The 25,468-nt window shown below is 39.0% G+C and overlaps 2 protein-coding genes across 6 annotated transcripts in view; one reads left to right on the top strand and one right to left on the bottom strand.

Annotated features, from left to right (window-relative positions):
- Positions 1-13,345, top strand: part of LOC137335190 (phosphatidate phosphatase LPIN2-like) — an 84,219-nt gene extending 70,874 nt beyond the window's left edge. For 2 of the 3 annotated variants that reach the window (XM_068000385.1, XM_068000384.1), the window contains exons 16-20: positions 476-562; positions 4,726-4,878; positions 6,192-6,306; positions 6,854-6,957; positions 10,048-13,345. In XM_068000385.1, the coding sequence (XP_067856486.1) occupies positions 476-562; positions 4,726-4,878; positions 6,192-6,306; positions 6,854-6,957; positions 10,048-10,213 (625 nt within the window). In that variant the 3' untranslated portion in view covers positions 10,214-13,345. Of the gene's footprint in view, positions 1-475; positions 563-4,725; positions 4,879-6,191; positions 6,307-6,564; positions 6,619-6,853; positions 6,958-10,047 lie in introns of those variants that run through there. The other variant, XM_068000386.1, reaches the window with a different exon arrangement.
- A 1,798-nt stretch (positions 13,346-15,143) lies between these two features.
- Positions 15,144-25,468, bottom strand: part of LOC137335191 (EMILIN-3) — a 32,541-nt gene continuing 22,216 nt past the window's right edge. Inside the window, exons 5-8 of one of the 3 annotated variants that reach the window (XM_068000388.1) lie at positions 25,402-25,434; positions 19,977-20,108; positions 17,099-17,446; positions 15,144-16,679 (exon numbers count right to left, since the gene is read on the bottom strand). In XM_068000388.1, the coding sequence (XP_067856489.1) occupies positions 17,109-17,446; positions 19,977-20,108; positions 25,402-25,434 (503 nt within the window). In that variant the 3' untranslated portion in view covers positions 15,144-16,679; positions 17,099-17,108. Of the gene's footprint in view, positions 16,680-16,728; positions 17,447-19,976; positions 20,109-25,401; positions 25,435-25,468 lie in introns of those variants that run through there. The other 2 variants (XM_068000387.1, XM_068000390.1) reach the window with 2 other exon arrangements.

Here is a 25,468-nt window from a genome sequence, read left to right as displayed (position 1 = left end):
ATTTTTCACTGGTAAAGCTAGAGAATTGGATGAGATGGCCCGATTCTACTTACAGGTGCACTTGTGTTAAGCATTTAAAAAGTGGCACTGATGCCCAGGGCACAAGTCTAGACCCACGTTTCTAGCTGAGCAGTGGTGCACACCGCAAGGAAGAAGATTGGAGGACAGAAATATACAAAGTACCCCAGTCAAACAACAAAATCATTAATTGGTTCTTCAGCATGACAGTAAAAGAGAGCATGATTTTCCTACAAACAACAGCTAAGAGCGATGCTGCTGCAAACTATTTTTAACCTGTGTAAAGTAGCAATAAATCCCCATTTGACCACCTTGGAGAAAATTCTGCCTCAAACTCCATCCAGACAATTTGCGCTTTGGTCCACTTGTGTTATGAACATGGATGCCCTTGAACCATGTTTCAGTGAAATACTGAATGTACATGTTTAATACCAATGATTCTTTTGTGTGTTTCCAGATCTGATGCTTTAGGCCATATTTTGCCACAACTGGGAAAGGATTGGACCCACCAGGGCATTGCAAAACTCTACCATAAAATACACCAGTATGTATTTACATCTGTTCAACATCATTCAACAGAAAGTAGTAAATTAGAAATTACTACTTTTGTTTCCCCCTTCAATTTTTTCCCATTAAACAGCAGTTCTTGCTGAAGTGTAGTTTCATAAGTGGTGTTGCTGCATTAGTACAACATGGAAACCATACTCAAGTGTTTGAATACCCAATTTTTTATTGGGTCTTAGTAAATATGGTTGCATTGCTTTCCATTTTCAAGCATGGTATACTTTACAACATTATTATCTGAAATAATAAATAGAAAGGAAAATCAGCAAATAAAGGGGTTAGTTTTAACCCCTCCTGTTTGGCAGAAACCAGGCTTGGGGAGTTAAAATGGAGTGGGGGTCTTGCCCACTCCTTTTCCACCCCAATTTGGCTGTCTGCAATTTTAAACTGTTGGCAGCAAAGACACACGCCCCAAGCCAGTGGGGTCCTCTTTAAATACGCAGATTGGGCTCTGGTGACTCATTCGGTGACTGATCTTCTATTTTAACCTGAGACCTGAGCAGGGAGCAGTGATGGCTTCCCCGCCTGGCAAAACCTGCCAGGAACAGCAGCCAGGGTCAGAAAAGGCCCAATAAGGTAAGTTTTTCAAAAAAAAATTAAAATGTTAGTTTCTTAAAATGGCAATCGGGTTCGATGACATCAATTGCACCCTGATTGCCATTTTAGGTAGGAACTGGTCAGTGTACAGTATAGGCTCTGATCAGTTCCATGGGCTTGCTTTGCCGTGTTCCCGCCCAGGAGTTAAATTCGATCTTAAAGCAGTAATCGCTGGACACACACTGGGGGGCAGGGGTGGGGGGGGGGGGGGTGATAGCCTATTTGAAATACGATAATGATAATGAAATTTCCAAATGAATTGAATGAAAAATCCAGAACGACAAAAATGACCATTTCATTCTGTATAAAGCAAATATTTCTACATGACCACAAACAGTAGTGTGTAGTTGAAGCCAGTTCGCTCAAGGCAGTGATAGATGCCAAAATATCTACAATTTCCATTACGCAAACTTTCCATCAGTGATTTTAAATTCATTTTGGAATTGGTTACTCTCATGTTTATAATTACATCTCCATTACCTGTCAGCAGATATGGGAGTAGTATTAGAAGGTTTACTTTTTTTAAATCATTAAATACTTGAGTGACAAAATTTGGTGGAAACTCAGACCTTAGTTTAAAAAAAAAATCAACCATCTTGTTACCTAACTAGGAGGCCTGGTAACTGTACAGGTGTTAATTTAGTTCATTCACCGATAACTTTAAGATGGCACCCACGTGTAGTTGAATTTTATAAAAGCTGATTGAAAGTGAGCAATGAGATAAATTTTGTGCATAATGTGTATTTTTCAAATTGCATCCACCAGGTGGTGCTGCAGTATTGTTTCAAATGATTTAAGAAAATTTCAGTTTAGACTCTTTTGTATATAGCTTCTGCTAACTGGTTTGCTGCATTTTGCCATATGGGTTCCGGATGCATTTAACTGTTCATAATTTTGATCATTAATTTGGCTGCTGGTGTATTATTTTGAAGTTATGTTTATTTCTTGTCTTAACAAGATATTTTGTTGCTTCTATATTTTTATGTGAAGTTGAAGGGCTAGATTTTCCACTCACTCAGTCAATGGGCAGAAAATTTAGTATAGAATGTCTATAAACACACATTATGTGGAACATCAGTAATGATCTACAGTCTAGTGTTAATTTAAAGTTGTTTTCTTGTGCTAAAAAATGAATTATTCAGTAATTAGATTTAAGAAATTGGAATAAAATAGTACTGGAAGCTCTTTTAGTTAAATTCAAAATCAAGTTATCCAGTAGTTTAACTGAATTAACAGGATAGACTATGTTTACTTGATTTATCTTCAAGATAGTTTCTAGTCTGGTTTGCTGAAGTAATACAGCCTAAGTGTAATCTTATCTGTTTGGATTACAATTTCTCAGCTTATGTATGCTGATATGTAATTTACACTGCTTTTTTAAAAAATATATTTGCTATTTCAGTGAATATGTGAAGTGAAGTTGAATGACTTTATCCTATAAATTTCAATAGGTAACACGTGTGAAATCTTCAAACCTGAACAATACTTGGGTTGATGGTGACTCAAATACTATCTGTGCCTGTCATGTCTAAGGTCATGCTGACATTTAGGAAGCATTGAAACTATTGCAATGAATTATTTTAAATTTGTCATGAATGTGATGAATGTTTATAGGCAACCTGTTTCCATTTGATTTTCTCTTGCTTACATGAGTTGTGCTTTTGCACTGGTCCTACATGAGGGAGAAATCTTGTCTAGCTTCATCTCCATTTTTGGCCTGCAACATTTTTAGCTCTCAGTTTCTTTTGATCCTGGAACAGTAAGTTAGATTTCTGCCATTTGATGTTCAAGCAATTATGTGAGCTATAGTTAGGTATTTCCTGGCACAGGTCACCATTGGGCCTTTTTGCGGACTGTAACTTCACAGCTGGTGAATTTTACAATTATTTCTAGGGGAAAAGTTGAAAAGTTAGTGGAACTGATAAAAGCACTGAACGCTGCCATGTTGTGTCCATCAAATTCTCGATTCTGATCGCTTTTTCCCCTTCTCCCCATCTGGGGGAAAAATCTTTCAAGAGTGTGGTTCTACATGTTTGTTAAAGTAATTAAAGCCCATCCTATGTAATGGAGGCATTGACAAATGTTTCTGCTTAGAAGAGTAGTAAGGTTTGTCAGTGTTGGGAAATGAGACATTTTCAATGCAGAGTCAACATCAATCAATTCCAGGTCAGTCGTAAAGTGACCAGAACAAAGATTTGTAAACACCGTCCAGCAATTAACCCCTACCTCGGAAGAGCTTTTATACCAGTCATTGTTTTGCCTTCCCTGGTTGAGAGACCCATTTTGTACCAGTAATTGGCCATCCTTTTGGCCTCAGTTAGATGGCCAATTTTATATCAAACTGGATAGTTTTCTGTTGTGGAATAGCTGAGTTTCAACTGAGTTGAAATTCCCAAATTCATTCCACATCGCTTCTGATAGAGACAGAGAGAGGGAGATGACTTTCATTCTATCACTGTAGGTGGAGTTGACTTTCATTCCATCACTCGAAATGGAGTTGACCTTCATGCTGCGGTGGAAAGACAGTGTGCTAACACTTCTCAGCATTCGTTCTGTCTAATGTATCCATCCTTGAAATGAATGAAATATGTATCATTGAACAGTACAGGACAGAAATAGGCCATTAGGCCAATCAAGTCTGCATAGATGTTTTTCTCCATATAAACTACCTAGTCAAATCCCACATTCCCACTTGCTTCCCATACCCTGTTAAAACCTTCACAAATTGATCAGCGTCCACAAGAAAGTTCCTGAAGTTTGAAGCAGCAAACATTTGTTACCAGTGAAAATTTCTTATCCTTCTTTACCATTCCCTTTGTCTTTGCTGGGTTCCATATGTAACTTTATTCAGTGGGTTGGTTGGCAAAGCAGTGTCGTGCACAACTCTCAATGTCAAGAATTTGGAGTGTTTTTTTTAAAAACTGATTTTCTATTTGGTGGATTAATGAATTCAAATATCTATAGGGAGAGACTGCAGAAGCTGGGGTTGTTCTCCTTAGAACAGAGAAGGCTAAGGGGAGATTTGATAGAGGTGTTCAAAATCATGCACGGCTTTGATAATAGTAAACAAGGAGAAACTGTTTCCAGTGGCAGAAGGGTCAGTAACTAGAGGACACAGATTTAAGATGATCGGCAAAAGAGCCAGAGGTGACATGAGGAAACTTTTTTTTGATATGGCGAGTTGTAATGATCTGGAATGCATTGCCTGAAAGGGTGGTGGAAGCAGATGCAATCGTAACTTTCAAAAGGGAATTGAATAAATACTTGAAGGGAAAAAATTTACAGGATATGGGGAAAGAGCAGGGGAATGGGGCTAATTGGATAGCTCTTTCAAAGAGCCAGCATAGACACGATGGGCCAAATGGCCTCCTGTGCTATACCTACTTTGATATCCTGAGGCTTGATGTACTGGTACACTTACTGAAATCATGGCATATTTTATTATGTGCCTAATCCACATAAAGTAAATTGTATTTATGGCAATTATGCAAGACCCAGGTGGAGAATACCATTATCACTGATAGTATTATTTGACTTTCTATACAGGAATGGCTACAAATTTCTTTACTGCTCTGCCCGTGCAATAGGAATGGCAGATATAACCAGAGGATACTTACACTGGGTTAATGACAGAGGAACTGTACTTCCCAGAGGACCCCTCCTGTTGGCTCCCAGTAGTTTGATTTCAGCATTACACAGGTGATGATTCTTTTCAGTATTTATATACTTTGTGAATAGCAAAGTTGCCATCATTTATCTATGCCTGCAATACTAATTGTGTTTTAAGCAACACTGCTTCATGGTGCACATACATTTAAAGGAGAAAATTCCTCCATGTGTTTACACTTTAAAATCTGTTCTTCCTTTTATAGTCTCACAGGAGACTTTGAAAAATCTGCCTATTTGGCAAATTCTCTAGTACTTGTAGCGGGGGAAATCTTGACACATGCCAACTGATGTCAGCCACAGACTATGTTAACAAACACCCCTATTGATTCAACCAGGGTGTATCTACTTATCTCTACAGCTTTCCAAAGATCTCTGTCATTAAATAACCACACTGGCCGACAGAGTTGTTTCATGATAACTAGGGGTCTCCACATGCGTATAGCATCATGCTGGTAATTTTTACCTGCAGGTAGTAAAACTAGTTTTTCCCTTTTTGCCCTTTCAGAAATGCAATTTTCAATCTTTTTTTAAAATAAAATCAAATAAAAACTGTATGGAAATTGCAATACTTGCATCCTCTTGATTTTTGCATGAAAATGATTTTACATGTTACTGACTACGCTGCTAGGAATTCCAGTGACATGCCGTTTCCAGTGCCTTTTAATTCTAAACAATAAAAGTTATTCTATAACTCTACACTATCTCGTGAGGATTAAATTGGGCTGCATATCACCCATTTTTCAGGTGCTACAAGGCCTCCTAAGGCCTCAAAATGGCAGGCAGGAAGCGTGCACACATCCGACCGGAAGTGCGTCACCTGCCATATTGGGTAAGGACAAACAAGAGGAGTACTTTACCCATGCCTGAAGCAGGCATTAGGCTGTTTGCAAATGCAAATAAGGGGCCTAATGCCTGCTTCAGGTCCCCAATTCAACATTGGTTTGCCCTGAGGCAGCCAGCACTGGTGCTGGTTGCCTCAGGAAAAGCGAACCATAAACGTCGCCTACATAACAAAAGTTAAGTACTTACCAAACCGCCATCCTGATCTCTGCTGCTCTCGATCCTGAGATTCCCTGACCCCCGATTGCTCCCTCCCCCCGAGGCTCGATCTTCCCCGATCCCAACCCAAAGCAAACTGTTCATTTGGTATGTATAAAACTTATAGCATGTTACAGAAAGTGTTCCTTGGTTAATGTGTTTCTTGAATAATGTTTTTAAAATGTAGTAATGGACCATTTTCATTGGCACAGTCTATTTTGCACACATTTATTGGGAAAGTAGAAGAAACTTATAGTAATACAGTTTGATAAAATACCAAAAAGTTGTTTTTTTCTGTTTTTTAGGGAAGTAATTGAGAAGAAACCAGAAGTGTTCAAAATTCATTGCTTGAATGACATCAGGAATCTATTTAATCCACATAGGTGTCCATTTTATGCTGCTTTTGGAAACAGGACTAATGTAAGTGAAGTATCTTTTGAAGTAAGAGTTGGATGCATAAGTAAATTACCTTACTATTAAACACCATTTTAATACTATTGCGCCATTCTCTGTGCCCATCTACCCTATGCATATACCACTCATCGCAGTAAAAACTTCTGGTGACCCCCTTATCCGTTCTGTGGGTTTCTCAGTGGACATTGGTGTCCTATGAGCAGTTGACAGGAAATGCTTGCAGCAGTAGGAAATGGACAGTGTTGGTTATTCTATTTCTTCTAGGTGGAATGTTCATTCCGCACTTGCTAAGAGTTGATAAAACATCACATTTGAAGCCAGCAAATTTCATGCATCAGGCAAGTCTGAGGCTTGGATTTGTATAATTTTAACAGTATAGTTAGCACTGTTTTTGCTAACCTGCCTGGCCAGTGTGATTCAAAAGATCATTTTTGAAAGCTTTTCTTTGTGACTGATGGATCATGAATAAAGCTAAAATTCTTTGCATTTCTTTAAATCTGATGTAATTGCTTGAAACATTTGTGGTGACTTTTTTGTTGATATTCAACTGCAGGACGCTTATGCATATAAAGAAGTCAAAGTCCAAGAAAGCAGAATCTTCATAGTGAATCCCAAAGGAGAATTAATTCAGGAACAAACCAAGAGCAACAAGTCATCGTAAGTAGCCAGCAATGTTAACCAAAATAAAATCAGTTCATTCTTAGTAAGTGAGGATAGGTTTTAAAATACTTTTTTGATGGGCATTGCAGTATCTAAAAGTAAATAGCAACTATAGTGGAATGCACAATCTTGGGATTGTAACTAAATGAATCGGGCCCACCTGTCCGGTTGGCCCTGGAGCATGCGGTGCCCACCCATGCGCTTGAGGCCTTCCTCGACCGTTGGGCACTGCAAGGAATAGAATATCTTATAGACACTAACGGTACTATGGTTTAGTTTTATAAGTTTCCTTTTGTTTTGTTGAAAGTACGTTTTATGGTTACGTTCCTTTATTACTTGTGCCCCTTTAAAGGTAAGTACTTACCACAACCGCCATCCCGATCGCTAATGCTCTCGGTCCCGAAATTCCCTGACCCCAATCGCTCCCTCCCCCCGAGGCCCAATATTCTCTTTCCCTCGCCCCCATCCCATCCCATCCCAACCCAAAGCAAACTGTTCATTTAGTATGTATAAAACTTATTATAGCACATTACAGAAAGTGATCCTTGGTTAATGCCTTCTTGAATAATGTTTTTAAAATGCAGTAATGGACCATTTTCATTCACACACATGTAAATTTGTTTGTTCTATTGATGACACTGGGGCAGCCCAGTTACTGTTGAAGGGGTAGTGAGCTCTGCTAGTACAAAATTAATTTCTTTGGGGTTCTGGGGTATTACCCCCCACCCCCCCGGCCCAAAAGAGAGATTTAGATTTTTGACCTTTTTTTTAAAATTCGTTCACGGGATGTGGGCGTCGCTGGCAAGGCCGGCATTTATTGCCCATCCCTAATTGCCCTCGAGAAGGCAATTTTGTATGTTTTCCAGCATTTTGAAGCCCCTTGAGTCTGTTCTGCCATTCAATTTGATCTTGGATGATTGTTACCTCAGCTCCATTTACCTACCTTTGTTCCATATCCCTTGATGCCCAATAGAAATCTATTGATCTCAGTCTTGTAAATTTCAATTGACCCAGCATCCACAGCCTTTTTGGGGGAGCGTGTTCCAGATTTCCACTACCCTTTGTGTGAAAAAGTGTTTCCTGCCTTCACTCCTGAATGGCCTAGTTCTAATTTTAAGATTATGCCCTCTTGTTCTGGATTCCCCCATTAGAGGAAATTGTTTCTCTGTATCTATCCTATTGAATCCCTTTTTCATTTGAAACACTCAATTAGATGATCCCTCAACCTTCTAAATTCAGGTGTACTGTGATACAGTATTTGAAGCCAAAAATAATTTATTCTGCAATGGCGTAAAAATTACTGCTGCAAAGGAATTGGCTGTGGCTACTTAATATTATGGGTTTCTTCCTTTTTCTCAGTAACTGCTATGAAGATAATGAGCTTTCTGTGTGTAGCAAATAATTTGGCAAATAGACTGTGGAAAAGCTAGGTAAAAAGAGCTTTGAGATAGAAACCTAATTGGAGATAAGAGAGCTAGAGTAGAACTGCACTGTTAGCTGTTGTACCTCGATGGTAGTTTGTTTGTAATAGTGCGTAACATGATTTTCGTGTTTGCAAACAATCTGAATATTGATGGTGTAGTGAGTTAATCTTGTGTTTTCAAGGTGTTGATTCCACTACAGGCATGTAAACTGCTTGAAAATGATCATAGTTTCTCTGCATTTCATACATTATCTTGTGACTAAGGATGGAGTTGGAAAAATATTTATTATTTTATGTTGTGGCTAAAGGACTCCACTCCAAGCATAGTAATTTAATTTTTTGCATATAACCTCGAGGATAAAACCATCATTTATGTACTGCTGTTATCTACAATCAAAATGCACATTTAACATCTGTCTTCATAAAGGATAGCAGAGCAGTGATGAAGTTATCACATTCAAGGAGTACTTCAGGACACTCTTGTAATGGCTTCATCTTCAAGTTGTTTGTTTGAAAAATATAGCTTTTTTTTTTAGAAAGTGACCAACTGATCTTATAATTTCAAAGCTTTCCTCCCAGCAGTTCCCACTACATGCTTCCTACTGTTTGTTGCTTTTACTCTTGTATCAGTTTTGGGGGGCATGAGGAGAAGAAAATGCTGGCCTTGCCATCGACGCCCACATCCCATGAACGAATAAAAAAAATCTGGAAATTGAGGATAAGTAATAGAAAACAGTTTAAGCAATGGTTAAATCGCAGCTCACTTCTGAAACGTTGTGCATGTGCAGAAGTGATGAATCACAGTGGATCGTGGAGTGATTTCAGCCAGCAGCTGATTTCCCAACCCTCAAGAATTGAGGCTGAAAAAGCTGACTATCCATGTAAAAAGCAGAAGGTTGACAACTGTATACTGGTGATAGTTCCTGTGTTTGGAATAGCCATCTAAAAAGGAAAACTCTGCAAACAAAAAGGTTTTTTTTTTAAACATTCATCTGTCCACCGTAGAAAGTGTTTCAGCAGCAATATGCTGTCATGAGTTCTGTCCAGACTTGTTCTTTTTTAAATAAGATTTTTTGTAAATCTTGAATTCAAATTCTCAAACTGCCATGGGATTTAAACTCATGTTCTTCAGAATATTAGTCCAGGCCTCTGGATTACCAGTCCGGTAACATAACCACCACACTACAATATCAGACTTGTTAATATGATGCTGAACTGGACAGTGACATGGTAAGCGACTTCTCAGCCAACCCACTGTTGCAGTGTTTAATTTAGGATTGATATGCTAAGCAGCACCGATGATGCAACTTGATGCCGCAAAGTGTCCCTATAAGCCACAGATTGTGGGGCTATTTGTAACCTAACATTATGACAATTACAATGGCATGCCCTAACTCTGGCCTGTTTCTGGCCTACCATAGTGTTTGACTGCGTGATTGGAATTGTCATGTAAAAATTAAAAGGAAATTGGAATAAGTGGTTTACGTGCCCAGTACCAATATGGCACAGATAGATTTCATTTGTGAATCTGTCAATTACTAGGGCTCTCGTGAGATGTCTTCTGTGTCTCAAGGATGACTTTGTGACATGTTTTATATGTCTGTGATGTACAGTATGGAAGAATGTTTCGCAGATCTTTATCAAAATGTTTCTTTCCCCCTCAGGTATCCACGGTTGGGTGAGCTAGTGGAACATGTATTTCCACTGATAGCACAAGAAAGAAGCTCAGCTTTTCTTTACCCTGAATACAGCCATTTTGCATTTTGGCGGGAACCACTTCCTGAACTTGATCTGGATGAGCTCAATGAACTTAAAATCACAAAAGAATAATGATATGACATTGTAAGAACTGTGAGCAACATGTGGGCCTATTGTTGCCTTCAGTTGTGTTATAGTACATTGTGATCTGTAACTTCTGATTTGAAGTCCATTGAGGTGGAGAATCTATAACCTGGTTAAAATACTAGTTATAAGTATTAATCTGAACGAACTCAAGTGGGGGTTTCAGTAGGTACCACTTGTGACCAGTCTCGCATTACTGTTTACCCATCTAGCTGCAATCGGGAAGTTCAGATTACAGGTAAAGCACTTCGCACGCTGACAGTTTTAGGAAGACTAAGACACAAATGAAGATACACTACAGACTACAAATACCACTTGCTGGTGTCTGTGATCAGGTACTGGTAGGGTATGATTGATTTGAAATTCTGAATTGATTTTGGAAAGCCATTGTCCTTAAGGTACAGCACTTTCATCTCTGGGAGAATTCCCATATTTTATTGTATTCCTGATGGGGATACAGATGACAGTAATCTCTTATTTCCTAATTTATAGAATTTCCAGTCCCCATCAAAACTGGAAATTTGATGCAATTCTCATGCATAACACTTGCTTCCAGGCAACTGATTCTCTTCTTCATTGCTTCACATGTCACTATATCGGGCCATTCTAGTGCAATGGAGACTTTCTGTGATGCATGGGAGTCTGGATAAGTTGCACCCACAAGGTAGCATCAAAGAAGCTGCCTTATATGGATGGGAGTGGGAAGGGCTCAGCAAAACAAAACAAGACATAGACAAAAAGTATTAGAAAGGAGTTGTCTGCCATAGAAATCAAATACTGGAATACTGAGAAGGGACTTTGATTTATTTCTTTGTTGAACTGAACAGAAGCCTGGAAACTGGAGGTCTAGCCACAGAGAAGTAAGGGGAACTGGAGTTGAGGTAATTAGAGGCTTGGCCATGAACAGGGAGAGGATGCTGGAGTGAGGTAGTTAGAGACCTAAACCCCAGAGATATAGCTGGAAGCCAGGCCAGAATGGGCGTTTTGAGTGAGAATGTCAAATACCTAACTACAGACTGGAATCTGGTGGTATTTCCCTGTTGCATAAGTGTAGCACAAAGCAAAGAAGAAAATGAATAGAAAAGAAAGCAAATCAACAGCAGAGGGGAAGCAAAAAAGCACATGAAACAAGCTTATGTTTCGCTAACCTTTTAAATAGTTTTGCAGGGCCTACCTAGGATTTGGTTCCTCTTGGTGTGCCTCTTAAAAAGGAGTACAGAATAATTATAGGAAATTTAAAACTGCACAGCATTGTTGGCACATTTTTTAAAAAATACTATTTTCTTCATTCCTTTTTAGAACTCGAGCAAGTAGAGCGAAAGTCCTGATATATCTCATGAAAACTACGTAGAGAGGAGGCACATGTTAAATTTACTATTCCAATTTATCTGCGAGAACTTGTGCCAGTGTAGACTGCAATTTTAGAAAATTCTGCATAAACAAAGCTTTGTTCATCACTTTTTTTCTAAATGTACCATTTACAGCAACAAATGGGATCCAAATTAGCCAGCTGTTTTTGTTGGTTTGTTCCCATTTGCTGTTATAAGTGAGATACAACTCCAATTAGGGAAGTGTAGTAACAGCAGAGAACAACTTCCATGACAAATTTGACCTCAATGCGTACTGCAGCATTTTTACCCGACAAGGTTTACTCTGGTGTGGAAGTAATGGTGAAATTACGTGCAAATGGATCCTGGTCTTAAGGGCTAGTGCAAATGAGCAGAATAAGCCATAAAGACCTTTTAATGTAATAAATTTACAGCAATTTAGATCAAAATGTCTAATGAACATGCTGACCCATGATTTGATTACAGTGGGATCCCAGTCCAAAGATGCTTTGACAGAAATGCTACTGAGATATGTGCGTTAGGCTGGTAGTTTAAGCTAATGAGCACACAACTGCCAAGCATAAGGATTGTGAATTTAATTCCTTGAACTGACTAGCCACCATTGAGTTGACTATGCTTGGATGAGCTATGAGATGGAGTGTCATGTGAAAAGGAATTTAATCTTGAGAACAACAAAAAAAATCCTGATTTTCCTGCCCAAATCATGACTCCCCTTTTGGCTTTGTTTACAGCTAGTGATTTTCCAGACATTAAGACCATCGTTCAGTCCTTGTTGGAGATAGGTGCATGATGTTGAGAAGTCTGTAAGAGGGAAGTAGCAAATCTTACAACTAAAAAAGTTGCATTGCATTATGGAACAGTTATTAGACAATATGAGGTTTTAAAGACTGGTATTTTTTTTCTTTGTTATTCCACTCTATATAAATGCAAAACTTTGTTAGGTTGCATTTTGGTCTGAATGTAGGAATTATATTGTTACCATTCAGCAAGTACTGATTGGACATTAATAGAACAGAGCATTTGAAATGTATGTTCTTTCTGTGAAAGTTCAAACATTTGCAAAGAATGACTTTTTAGCTCACTTTTCTATTTTAACTACGCCGCATGTGCTCCCTGTGTGAGATGAGCTGATTTTTTTAAGGGTTTGCTTTTTTTTAGTAAGGCACAAATTGCACAGCAGATGTTCACTTGATATAGCACTCCTGCTCTGGTTCAAGGTCGAAGCACAGTGTAGCATAGAAAGCAAATGCCAACAAGTAAGAGTTCTCCTAATTGGCCTGGAAAATATTTGGCTTCTTGAACAGTAATGCAAGATATTTATTAAACCATCAGTTCTGTGGGAGTTTTTTTTTTGCAGTTATGAATGTTGGTTAAAATAGATATGATCTTTAAGTGGTAAGTATCCTACATGCTCAATTTTCATATTCGTGATCCAAGGGAAGCTTGTTGTTCCAGGTTGTGCTAAAATAAGTCTTAAGGGCAAAGCCAGAAAATTACTCCATAATCAACCTGTAACATGGTGTGGAAAAGGTAGCAGAATTTCCAAATGTATTTGGTTTACTACATTGAAGTTATTATAATTTATATAATTGTTAAAGTGAATGTGTTTCAAAGACTGCTGTTGAATATTTCTTAAACATAACTAGAGTAATTAAAGAAATGAACTTAATTAGTGATGATATGTCTGATGTGTTATTTTTATAGTAAAATGTTTGCTTATCGGTCGAATACTGTTAAGTAACCTAGCCAAGTAATAAAAAATGTAGTATTATTTGTATTTGCTAAATTTTGTGCTCATTAAGGATTTTACTACTGGAGAAAGGATTATTTTCTGCTTTTGACAATGACAACGTCAAAGACTCTCAATTTAGGTATAAACTGGTCCAGATTCAGAGCAAAGATCTGTCCACTGTGCCCCAAAAAGTATCCCTTAATCTCAACCTCAGAAGACCACTAAATTTCAACAAACTTTTACGTTTAAAAGGGAACTCAGGATATTTAAAAATCTTATTTTAAAAAAAAAGTCAAACTTTTACTGGACCTGTCCTTAATTTCAAACATCTCTGGGCAGAGTTAGTTTGTCCTGAACTGTTGCAGAGCTATTTCACCCCATGCATAATTCTCGCCATATCTTTGTTTTGCAACCGATGGCAGCAGTTATATTTTTGGATCAAAGCATCAAACTCCTTGTGGAGCTTATAGTAGAACTTTTTAGCTCAGTAGTCTCCCAGTCATTCCCTAATTTCCTAGATCATAGAAATGGACCAAGAGTAGACAGCTAACTTTGTGGTGATTCCAGTAGACTTGGGTGTAATTTATAGTTTCTGCTGATATCTCATTGCTGAATAGTGCTTCCTTTGCAGAATGGAATCTCTCTGCTTTAAGTATCTTTGACTCTGATTTGATGAAACCAGTCAGAGACTATTTGGAGTATAAAATAACTAGATCTTTGAACTGTGTAGTTGACACTTCAGTGTTTTTCAAATGCTATGATGTAAGTCCATGAACAGGAAACCTGCTGGCAACAAGGCATATCAAACAGGCCAGAATTTAACCTGTTCTGTTTGGACATATGCCAGGTATGTTAATACAAGATTACTCTCTTGGCACAGCATGTAATAGAAAAACAGAGTATGTCCGTAAATGCCCTAGGCAGGAACAATGTGCACTTTCACATTGGACCTTTCAGCACTAGTCAGCAGATGGGATTGTGCATCTGATAGCCATCTTTTAATACAGAGAAGTGGGATGTATTTTGTTGCCACCTTTCAGAACAGGAAGTCAGAATCAGTTTTGTTGCTGGACTCAGGACTGCTCTGCTGCATTGCTCAAAGGAGTCTTTCTTTCTTAACCAGGGAATGTTACTCAGTTCATTCCTGAACTCTCTCTGGTTTAGCTACAGTTGTGCTGCATGTTTTGCATCGGTGCAGCACCTAAATCACTTTGCAGCAATGCAAAATGTGCAATTGTCCCATCAGAATTAGAGTTGCCATCTTTTGCCAAGTCCAAAACCACCTGGGTTGGATCTGAGAAATGGTCAGTGTACAGCTTGCATATTTTCACATTCTGCTTCTAAACAACAATAACTTCGGTTTTCTGATCCATTCTTTTTACATAGCCTAGAAAGCAATTTACATTTTTCCCCAAACACTGGCTCCAAAGAAAACCCTTTCCTTGCATTAATGTTGCTCAACATTGCAGTACAGAAATTTACAACAAAAATTCCCAAGAATATTCCATCCCATGAAAAGTACTGAACTTCCTTATGCTTTTATTACCAAAGCAGAGACACGCTGGTGCAATTGTAGAGCACTTTTTACAGGCATCTGTCATACGGCAGTGATTGAAATCTGAGGTTGCTGAGGCCTGTATACAGTGCCTTATTGCAACCCCATAAGCAATCGCATTACTTAGGATAAAACATAGATTGAACTTGTGACCGTCGTCATCTCTTGGGCTCTGTATTGCACTATAAGATGTTCTTACTCTCTAAACTATCAAGGACGCTCTGCATGTTGGAAATTTAAATCTAAAAAATTTGATTCTCTTAGAATGTGTATTCAGCATAATTTCAAACCATATGTTTATTGCAAACATTAAATTAAACAGTAGAAAATGTGTATTTAATTTACAGAAAATAGCACCATAACTTGCTTGTTCACAAAGTTTAGTTCCATATGTTCAAAGATGTACACTAATATACAAAACAAGAGGACTTCAAGTTCATATTTATGTTGAACAATTCTTCAATATCTGTTACAAAAAGTGACTGAATTGCAATGTAACGCTAGCATTTATTACTAAAGAAGATAAACAATTATACTTTTTCTGATTTTAATACATTTTTGGACAAAATGTTTTAAATTACTGCAAATGTTCTGGCAGTTTGATGCTTTATCTTGGTCAACTGTCGCCTTTCCCATAATAGAGGCACTTGATTAAAAATGTGGTAGGTTGTTTTCACCTGTTCAAAATTTGCATTTGAAAGTTCTTTTTTCTTAACACAGCTAATTTCAGTTAAATACACTCATCCACAAAGCAGTCCTTGACCTTTCACAACCATTCATTAACATTTTAAATCAACATGGAAGATCTAATTTTTAGTTTCTGCCACAGAATTGTTACTGAATTTTTATAGATCCAATAAAGCACCAGTTTACCAAATGGGAATGCAAAAATATTTATAGACCCATAACATTCAAACCTTGGAAGCACATGAGGAGTTGGCAACTGGTAAAAATTTATGTAAAGACTATTCATCCTGATAAAATGTTGAGTATCATTTCATTGTTAAAGACAACTGAACCAGTGGACCATGGTTAGTAAACTAGCTGAATTTTTGTAATTCTTGAACACACATTCATACAGATGCACACACACGTGCGTTCTCCCCCCGCCCCCCCTCTCATTTCTCAAAATGCGATTTATATTTGCTAGTGCTGAGCCTAGGTAATTGCTTTTCATCTCTGTACATTTGCTGTCTGAATCTTTGGATATTTAAATGAGTGGAAAAAATGCATTGACAAATGCACACAAGATTTCATGCATTGTTTCATGTGAAAACATGAGTGTTGGCACAGATTATGTACAATAGCCAGTATTTAGGATGAAGGTCAACCGACAGATTTTCATAGAAAAGAATTAATTTAAAGTTTAAAAAGAATCTGGCATCTGTATGGATGTTTTAGGCCACCTGAGTCAACATTTTTGCTATTATGAATAAAAAACCTGTTCTGATTTTATTAGCTAATGTAATGTTTAACTGGCTTACATCCTGATAAACAGACTGCAGAGCAGTGATGGTGCCAGTTTAATACAGATCATCTGTAACCAATGCAGGATATTTTTGAGCTCCAAATGTTGAGATTTGCCCCAGCAGTTGTCTTGCGTCAGGTCGTACTTGTTGCTGTTCAGTATCATGCATTTTATTATTTTATGCGGCACTTTCTTTTGAGGAAAAAATTCTTGTGGTTAAATGCCACTGATTGGAACATTTCTTTTAAGATCCTGTATAAAAGCCTCAGTCTTTTAATCCTTTGAGCACTGAGACTTTAAGCTTGAAAAGTACGTGTCTTTTTGCATGATCTATATAAAACTGGAAATTTCTGAAAATAAGTATTATAAAATAGAATTATATATATGTACAAAACCAAAGAACATTTCTTAATTCAGAGTGTTCCTAGAATAAAAATTGGTATCTTGTAATTATTTTGCAGAAATGTTACCGTAGTTCTCAAAGGGTTAATACAAGCATATCATGGGCAGTGACATAAAGCCCTTGTTTTCTGAAGATGTAACCATATTTAATTTGAATAGGCAGCAAACCAGTTGGTGTTTTGCTTAGTGGTTCTTGATTTAAAAATATAGATTGGCCACAGACAATTATTGATTCTAGTATGGTTCAGTCTACCAAATGTTTACATTTGAAATGAATAATTCCAGTTAGTTCACCGTTAGACCTACAGGAAACATTTTTAATTAGATGATAGCCAATTCCTTCGGTTCTAGCTGCTCTTGTCATTACCTGGGTTTTGTCAGCTGTGCATTGGTGAATCGTTCAGCAGAACACCACTGAATGTAGAGTACAACTCCTCTGTTCCCACGTAAGCCAATTTTCCTGACATGACAACAACACTCACTTCGTCACCAGTTTTCAGACCGAGAATTAGGCTGAACACAGCAAGGCCACCTCCAGGATGATTCTCAATTTTATCCATGGCAATTTCTAATAGTTCAGTCCTGTAGCCAGCTGTGTCCACTTGTGCAACACTCACATTGGATACAGTCAGCACTGCCTCAATGCGCTCATTTCTCTGCGGAGTCAGTACAGCGCTAATGAGGTACTGTCCACTGTATGGAACGGTAAATATACCTGCAAAACAAATGAATTATAAACATTTATAACCTCATGAGCATGCAGTAATGGAAAAAATGTTGAAAGAATCTAGCATAACAACAACAACTTGCATTTATATAGTGCCTTTAGCATAGTAAAACATTCCAAGGTGCTTCAAAGGAGCATTATCAAACAAAATTTGATAGTGAGCCACATAAAGAGATATTAGGACAGGTGACCAAAAGGTTGGTCAAAGAGGTAGGTTTTAAGGAATGTTTTAAAGGAGGAGAGGTTTTGGGAGGGAATTCCAGAACTTAGGGCCGAAGCAGCTGAAGGAACGGCCACCAGTGGTAACGGGATGGAAATCGGGATGCACAAGACGGCAGAATTGGAGGAGTGCAATGATCCCGGAGGATCATAGGGCTGGAGGAAGTGACAGAGATGGGGAGGGGCGAGGCCATGGAGGGATTTGAACACAAAGATGAGAATTTTAAATTCGAGGTGTTGCTGGACCAATCCTCATTAGTAGAACATTTTAGTTCTATGGTACTAAAGGTTCTTTTAGTACCTAATAAATGGTGCAATGATTATATTCACTAGATTTCTTTTTTCAATTTGCAGAAAGGCATTTGTCAAGAATCACTTAGGGGCTTTAGATGAGCAGTTGAAAACATCGTAGTTGCTTGGACAGTGGAGAACGTCTTGTCACCAAGTATGAGATGACTGACTAATTCCAAGTAGACATTTCATCAATGCCTGATTTTCAATCAATCACTTGTCAGGCAATGGAAGTGATTGTGACTCAAACAAGTTGTGCTGTATTATTTTGGCAAAGAAACAGCAATTATTGACTAGGAAACAAAATCTTGCAGGGAAAGGAAGCAATATAGGAATTGTTATGGGCCACCATAGCAAAAGGATAGAATCAATGTGGAATTGTTTGAGCAGATAAGGAGTGAAATGGCATGATGAATTGCAATTACCTGGAACTGTGTTGGATTGAAGATGGAGACTATCCAGAAGAAGGAGGTAAATTCATGGAGCTAATGCAGAACAGATGTTTCCCTCTTGTCTGCCTGAGGCAATGACTCAAAATGAAGTGGACCTATTCCCCTCTGCACAGAGACTGAAGTGGTTCAGTATTACTCACCTGCACAGAACTTCCCCATTGATTTCTGAAGTCATGGGAGCCAAAGTAAAATTTTTTAAACTTTTGTAAAACTGCACATGCACAAGCCTCTGCTTTTTCCAGATGGGCAATTTCAAAATTACTCTTCAAAATAACTATTTGGCTTCCATAACCTCCCCAATGGCTTGGTTTTGGTGAATGATACTGACACCTCTTCACTCCCTGTATGAGGAGAGCTGCTGTGCTTTGGCCATTCAGTGTGGCAACAAACATGGTTCTTGCTACCCCTTCTGACTCACTAATTGGTTTAAAAACTACCTCCACATATCAATAAATGATGATTTTACTGCTGCAAGGTTGGAAGTGGAATCAATAAAACCATGCATTTTAAAATAAGTGAGTTATCACTGATCACTAGGGAGTAGCAGAACAGATTATTAAATGTAGGGATGAGAAAAGTTGCCACACCTGATTCAGTATTTGTGAGCCAGAGATGGTAGATAATCTGGAGGTAGGGAAGGACTAAGTCCCAGCAATCTTTGTATCAGATTTCTGCTTAAATTTCTATATTTACCTCTGTGGCTTGAAAACTTTCAGCCATGCCCTCCTTCTACCTACATGAACTGGAGAAGACTGTGTTTATGTTGTGGTTTAGGAACTGCAGGTTAGGTATATACTGTGGCAGCACCAGTGTAACCACTGAGATTGTGGACCTCAATCTCTGTTTATACATCAACTTCAGTATCACAGTGTGGCATGAACCACTTTGCTGTGCCACTGAAGCTTTGTGTGAATGCACCACTTTCCCTGGATCTTAGAACTGTGGAACTCTTTGAAGGTTTTTAAATCTTAGCTTGGTCACCTAACTCGTTACAGCTTGATTTTTCTCATCTGACTATTCTTGTCAACCGTCATAGTCTACTACGCTAAGGACTTGATATTATTACACAAGACAAGCTAAATTTTTAAATGTTAAAGATGTAAAAGAAGGAATTGGATTAATCAGATAAAAGCAATTGAATTTTTCAGTTGCAATTTACTGTGCAGAAATGGAAACATGCCACACCTTCCTCCACCAGCTGGTAGCAAGTGGGAAAAGAAATAATTAGCAAATGAATACTCAGAAGTGGGTTTGGGAGTGTAATTTCTGCAACCAGTAAGTTTCTGATCCCAGCTGTGCTCACAAGGAGGAATGGATAATTAGAGGGTGTGCTATCCAAGTCCACACTCCCAGTTGCCTGTCAGATGGCCACGGCATGGGAGCAAGCCACCTGGATGCTGTGGATTGATGTGTAGCATGCACAATCTCAGACAAGTCATATTAGTGCAGCTCAATTGCTTTGTTTCTGCGACCTGCAAAGTGGCTTACACTGTTCTGAAATCATGAAAAGCATTGTACCATTAAAACAACTGCAACTGTGCCAGACAACATCATACCTGTGTGGGGTTCATAGTGACCTCCATCATTGATGAGAATCTTGTTGAATCTTACAACACCATTATCCGCAGTAAAGGGCTTTTCAGTCAGACCCACAGAAAATGCAACACGTTTTGCAAAGGCCTCGTTTCCTGGAAATAAAACTTATAATCAATGAACACATTTTTAAAAATATGCACTGCAATGAAAAAACTTGGAATTGGTTGATTTTACCAATTTAATTGAAAATCCACATGAAGACCCATGACATAATTCATTACTAAACATTGACAGCAGTGTTCAATAATGGAAAACATTCATGCATATTGAATCTATTTAGTGAAAGTAGTCTCGGATAAATAAAAGCTGCTGATTTTTATCAAGAAAAAAAACTTGGCCAGCTGGTTACTGCCAGTACAGGAAATGTTTGTGATGGAAAGAATCTGTTGAAGGCACTTTTTATGTTGGGAACAGTAAACAAAACTATTAAATGATTTTAACTTTTGGAATTCTATGCTTTACTTAATTGAATATAAATCAATATTATAATGTTAAGTGACCTTTTGGGTTATTTGTATTTGAAATTAGGAATAGATGTGCTTTATTTTTTACATTTTAAAGTTGAATAATATATTCCAATGCTCTAAAATTAATATGGATGTGTAATTAATGCCAAATTAACCCAAATAAAGGTCCATGGGATATCGTTGACATAAGGATTTAAAACACCATCCTTTGACCCTGTGAGGTGGACTTGAACCTAGCATAGACAAATGGAATGAACATCTCTTGATTAGTGCAGTTAAGAGGACCTAAGTTTATACCATTCTCAATTCCAGATGGATATAAGTGTATAGCACAAAACTGAAGTGAAACTTGGCACAACTGGCGAGGAAAATATTCCCCAGCTCTGTCATTACTCACATTAAACTCCAATACATGCAGAGAATCCAAAAGCTAGAACGAAGTTCAAAAGCAAACACCTCTGATGCATTCAATATGGTTCCTACAGAAGTGTTGCTGTTGATCTACCATACGCACACTGGCCCTCGTGTAGTTCTCCTAATATGACTACAGCATGTGATGCACATTGTGACTGGGGTTTTCTGCTTCTGCACTTGCCAGCCCACAATTTTCCTCCCAATCATTGTAATGGGGATAATATTTTGGGCTGGTGATTGCAGAAGCAGAAAGCCACGGCCAGAATATCATTTCCTAATTAAGAAAACTGGACGCTCTGTGGTAAGCTACTGAATACAAAATCTTGCCAACTGGGAGGAGTGCTATAGTTTTGAAGGTTTTAGTGTCATCTTCTCCCAACTGTTTCATACTTATATTTCTGAACAGATATTTACTTCTGATCTATAAAGCTCCCTTTTATACCATGCCTTAGTGGCGGTGCATTCTCGAGAGCAAATGAACACCTCACTTGCAGTAATCTGCTTACTTAATTTCATGTAATTTTGCACCATGCTACTAGTCTTTTTGAAATAGTGATTATACAGAAAAGATTTATAGACTAAAGCAATTAATAACAAGTAGCCAATTGAAGCGCAATAACTGTCAGATACAAGAAGTACAATATATGTAAATTCAATGACAAAGGCTGAAATGGATTAATTACCCTTGATAATAAGGGCTTCTGCTTTAGTTCATGTATTTCTGCCAATAGATGAACAAAGTTGCTGCTTCTGCACTTGAGTTCAGCCTTGTTTTGATAACTGAGTTCAAAAGAAATCTGTTTCAAAACCTCTAAGCTTGTGTGAAATATAACTCCTTGTTTGTTCTTATAGTGCATAAATGCATCTAATTAAAAATAGGAGAATTACCTTAAAAACAAAAAGAGCAGATATACAACAACTTGCATTTATATAGTGCCTCTTAACATGGAAAAGGTCCCAAGGCGCTTCATAAAGGTGTAATCAGACACAAGTGGATACCAAGCCAAAGAAGGAGATAGTAGAAGTGCTGACCGAAAACGAGGCCATGAAGGGATTTAAATGGGATATACAGCATATCAACTGTTACATATTAACAATGATGTGGAGACATCGTTCACCTGAGGAAGGAGGAAGCCTCCGAAAGCTTGTGAATTTAAAATAAAATTGCTGGACTATAACTTGGTGTTGTAAAATTGTTTACACATATTAACAATTCACACATCTATATCGAAAACACAAACTTTCACAATGGAACAAAGCAGTTTTTTTAAATCAAAGGAACCATCTGCTAATTAAATCAATGAACCAATCTGATCTGTAGCTGAAATAAACAAGCTGCTGTTTAAATCAAAGAAACAAGTAATTCAGGTTTTCCCCCAGGGATAGTGATGGCAGAGGCATAAGTCTACGTTCTACACACAAGTGCAGTAAATTCAAAATATAAAAACTTGGGCAGAGTTTTATTATAGCTCAATTTGATTTGACTGTACATATGGAATACACTTAAATATGTCCTGTGTCTTTATGAAAGGGGGCTTTCACATCATCTTTAGATTTTTTTCTACCATTATGAACTTGCCATTAGCTGAGAACATGAAATATGAGCAGGTGCACCCTAACAGTATATTTAATGACCTGTTATGAAACTAGTTTAAATGTCCAGTTCTTTTACCTTCTAACATACAATATTAACAAGAATATAAATATTCTTCCATCAACAGTCATGCTAACTGCTGGTTATTCCTGACTGGCAATTTTAAATATTTGTATTCAGAGATGCAAATATTCAACCCTGGTTCAATGAGGAGTGCAGAAGAGCATGCCAGGAGCAGCACCAGGCGTATCTAAAAATGAGGTGCCAACCTGGTGAAGCTACAACTCAGGACTACATGCATGCTAAACAGCGGAAGCAACATGCCATAGACAGAGCTAAGCGATTCCACAACCAACGGATCAGATCAAAGCTCTGCAGTCCTGCCACATCCAGTCGTGAATGGTGGTGGACAATTAAACAACTAACGGGAGGAGGAGGCTCTGTAAACATCCCCATCCTCAATGATGGCGGAGTCCAGCACGTGAGTGCAAAAGACAAGGCTGAAGCGTTTACAACCATCTTCAGCCAGAAGTGCCGAGTGGATGATCCATCTCGGCCTCCTCCCGATATCCCCACCATCACAGAAGCCAGTCTTCGGCCAATTCGATTCACTCCACGTGATATCAAGAAACGGCTGAGTGCACTGGATACAGCAAAGGCTATGGGCCCCGACAACATCCCAGCTGTAGTACTGAAGACTTGTGCTCCAGAACGAGCTGCGCATCTGGCCAAGCTGTTCCAGTACAGCTACAACACTGGCATCTACCCGACAATGTGGAAAATTGCCCAGGTATGTCCTGTCCACAAAAAGCAGGACAATCCGGCCAATTACCGCCCCATCAGTCTACTCTCAATCTTCAGCAAAGTGATGGAAGGTGTCATCGACAGTGCTATCAAGCGGCACTTACTCACCAATAACCTGCTCACCGATGCTCAGTTTGGGTTCCGCCAGGACCACTTGGCTCCAGACCTCATTACAGCGTTGGTCCAAACATGGACAAAAGAGCTGAATTCCAGAGGTGAGGTGAGAGTGACTGCCCTTGACATCAAGGCAGCATTTGACCGAGTGTGGCACCAAGGAGCCCTAGTAAAATTGAAGTCAATGGGAATCAGGGGGAAAACTCTCCAGTGGCTGGAGTCATACCTAGCACAAAGGAAGATGGTAGTGGTTGTTGGAGGCCAATCATCTCAGCCCCAGGACATTGCAGCAGGAGTTCCTCAGGGCAGTGTCCTAGGCCCAACCATCTTCAGCTGCTTCATCAATGACCTTCCCTTCATCATAAGGTCAGAAATGGGGATGTTCGCTGATGACTGCACAGTGTTCAGTTCCATTCGCAACCCCTCAAATAATGAAGCAGTCCGAGCCCGCATGCAGCAAGACCTGGACAACATCCAGGCTTGGGCTCATAAGTGGCAAGTTATATTCGCGCCAGATAAGTGCCAGGCAATGACCATCTCCAACAAGAGAGAGTCTAACCACCTCCCCCTGACATTCAACGGCATTACCATCACCGAATCCCCCACCATCAACATCCTGGGGGTCACCATTGACCAGAAACTTAACTGGACCAGCCATATAAATACTGTGGCTACGAGAGCAGGTCAGAGGCTGGGTATTCTGCGGCGAGTGACTCACCTGACTCCCCAAAGCCTTTCCACCATCTACAAGGCACAAGTCAGGAGTGTGATGGAATACTCTCCACTTGCTTGGATGAGTGCTGCTCCAACAACACTCAAGAAGCTCGACACCATCCAAGATAAAGCAGCCCGCTTGATTGGCACCCCATCCACCACACTAAACATTCACTCCCTTCACCACCGGCGCACTGTGGCTGTAGTGTGTACCATCCACAGGATGCACTGCAGCAACTCGCCAAGGCTTCTTCAACAGCACCTACTAAACCCGCGACCTCTACCACCTAGAAGGACAAGAGCAGCAGGCACATGAGAACAACACCACCTGCACGTTCCCCTCCAAGTCACACACCATCCCGACTTGGAAATATATCGCCGTTCCTTCATTGTCGCTGGGTCAAAATCCTGGAACTCGCTTCCTAACAGCACTGTGGGAGAACCGTCACCACACGGACTGCAGCGGTTCAAGAAGGCGGCTCACCACCACCTTCTCGAGGGCAATTAGGGATGGGCAATAAATGCTGGCCTCGCCAGCGACGCCCACATCCCGTGAACAAATTTTTTTTTAAAATTCAATTCTATGACAATTGACTGAAATGTACTGTTTTTGAAAAATTAATTAAAAGTGTTAAAAACGAAATCTACTCTGAAAATCATTAAAATTTGGGAATGTATCTGCAAATGTGGAACCAAAATCTTTTGTTATGGTCTGCACTACCAGTATTTTTAACATAAATAAAATACTGACGGGAAAATAATTGATACGAGTAGTTTAAAAATATTTTTCTTATACTTTACTAGAATGATTCCAGGGATGAGGGGCTTTAGTTACGTGGACAGACAGGAGAAGTTGGGGTTGTTCTCCTTGGAACAGAGACGGTTGCGAGGAGATTTGATAGAGGTATTCAAAATCATGAAGGATCTAGACAGAGTAGATAGAGAGAAACTGTTCCCATTGGCAGGAGAGTCAGGAACCAGAGGACATAGATTTAAGGTGATTGGCAAAAGAACCAAAGGTGACATGAGGAAAAACTTTTTTACACAGTGAGCGGTTAGGATCTGGAATGCACCACCCGAGGGGGTGGTGGAGGCAGATTCAATCATTGCCTTCAAAAGGGAACTGGGTAAGTACTTGAAAGAAAAAAAATTGCAGGGCTACAGGGAATGGGTGGGGGAGTGGGACTAGCTGGATTGCTCTTGCATTGAGCCAACATGGACTCGATGGGCTGAAAGGCCTCCTTCCGAGCTATAACCTTTCTATGATTCTAATTATACCTGATGATCCTGGACCTATGGCACCTTGTAGACCTGAAATTCAAAATAACACAATTAGATTTTGGAA

This window comes from Heptranchias perlo, chromosome 19, assembly GCF_035084215.1.
Source record: "Heptranchias perlo isolate sHepPer1 chromosome 19, sHepPer1.hap1, whole genome shotgun sequence".
NCBI lineage: Eukaryota > Metazoa > Chordata > Chondrichthyes > Hexanchiformes > Hexanchidae > Heptranchias > Heptranchias perlo.
The sequence above is the reverse complement of the archived record's forward strand: the minus strand, read 5'-3'. Positions and strand labels throughout refer to the sequence as shown.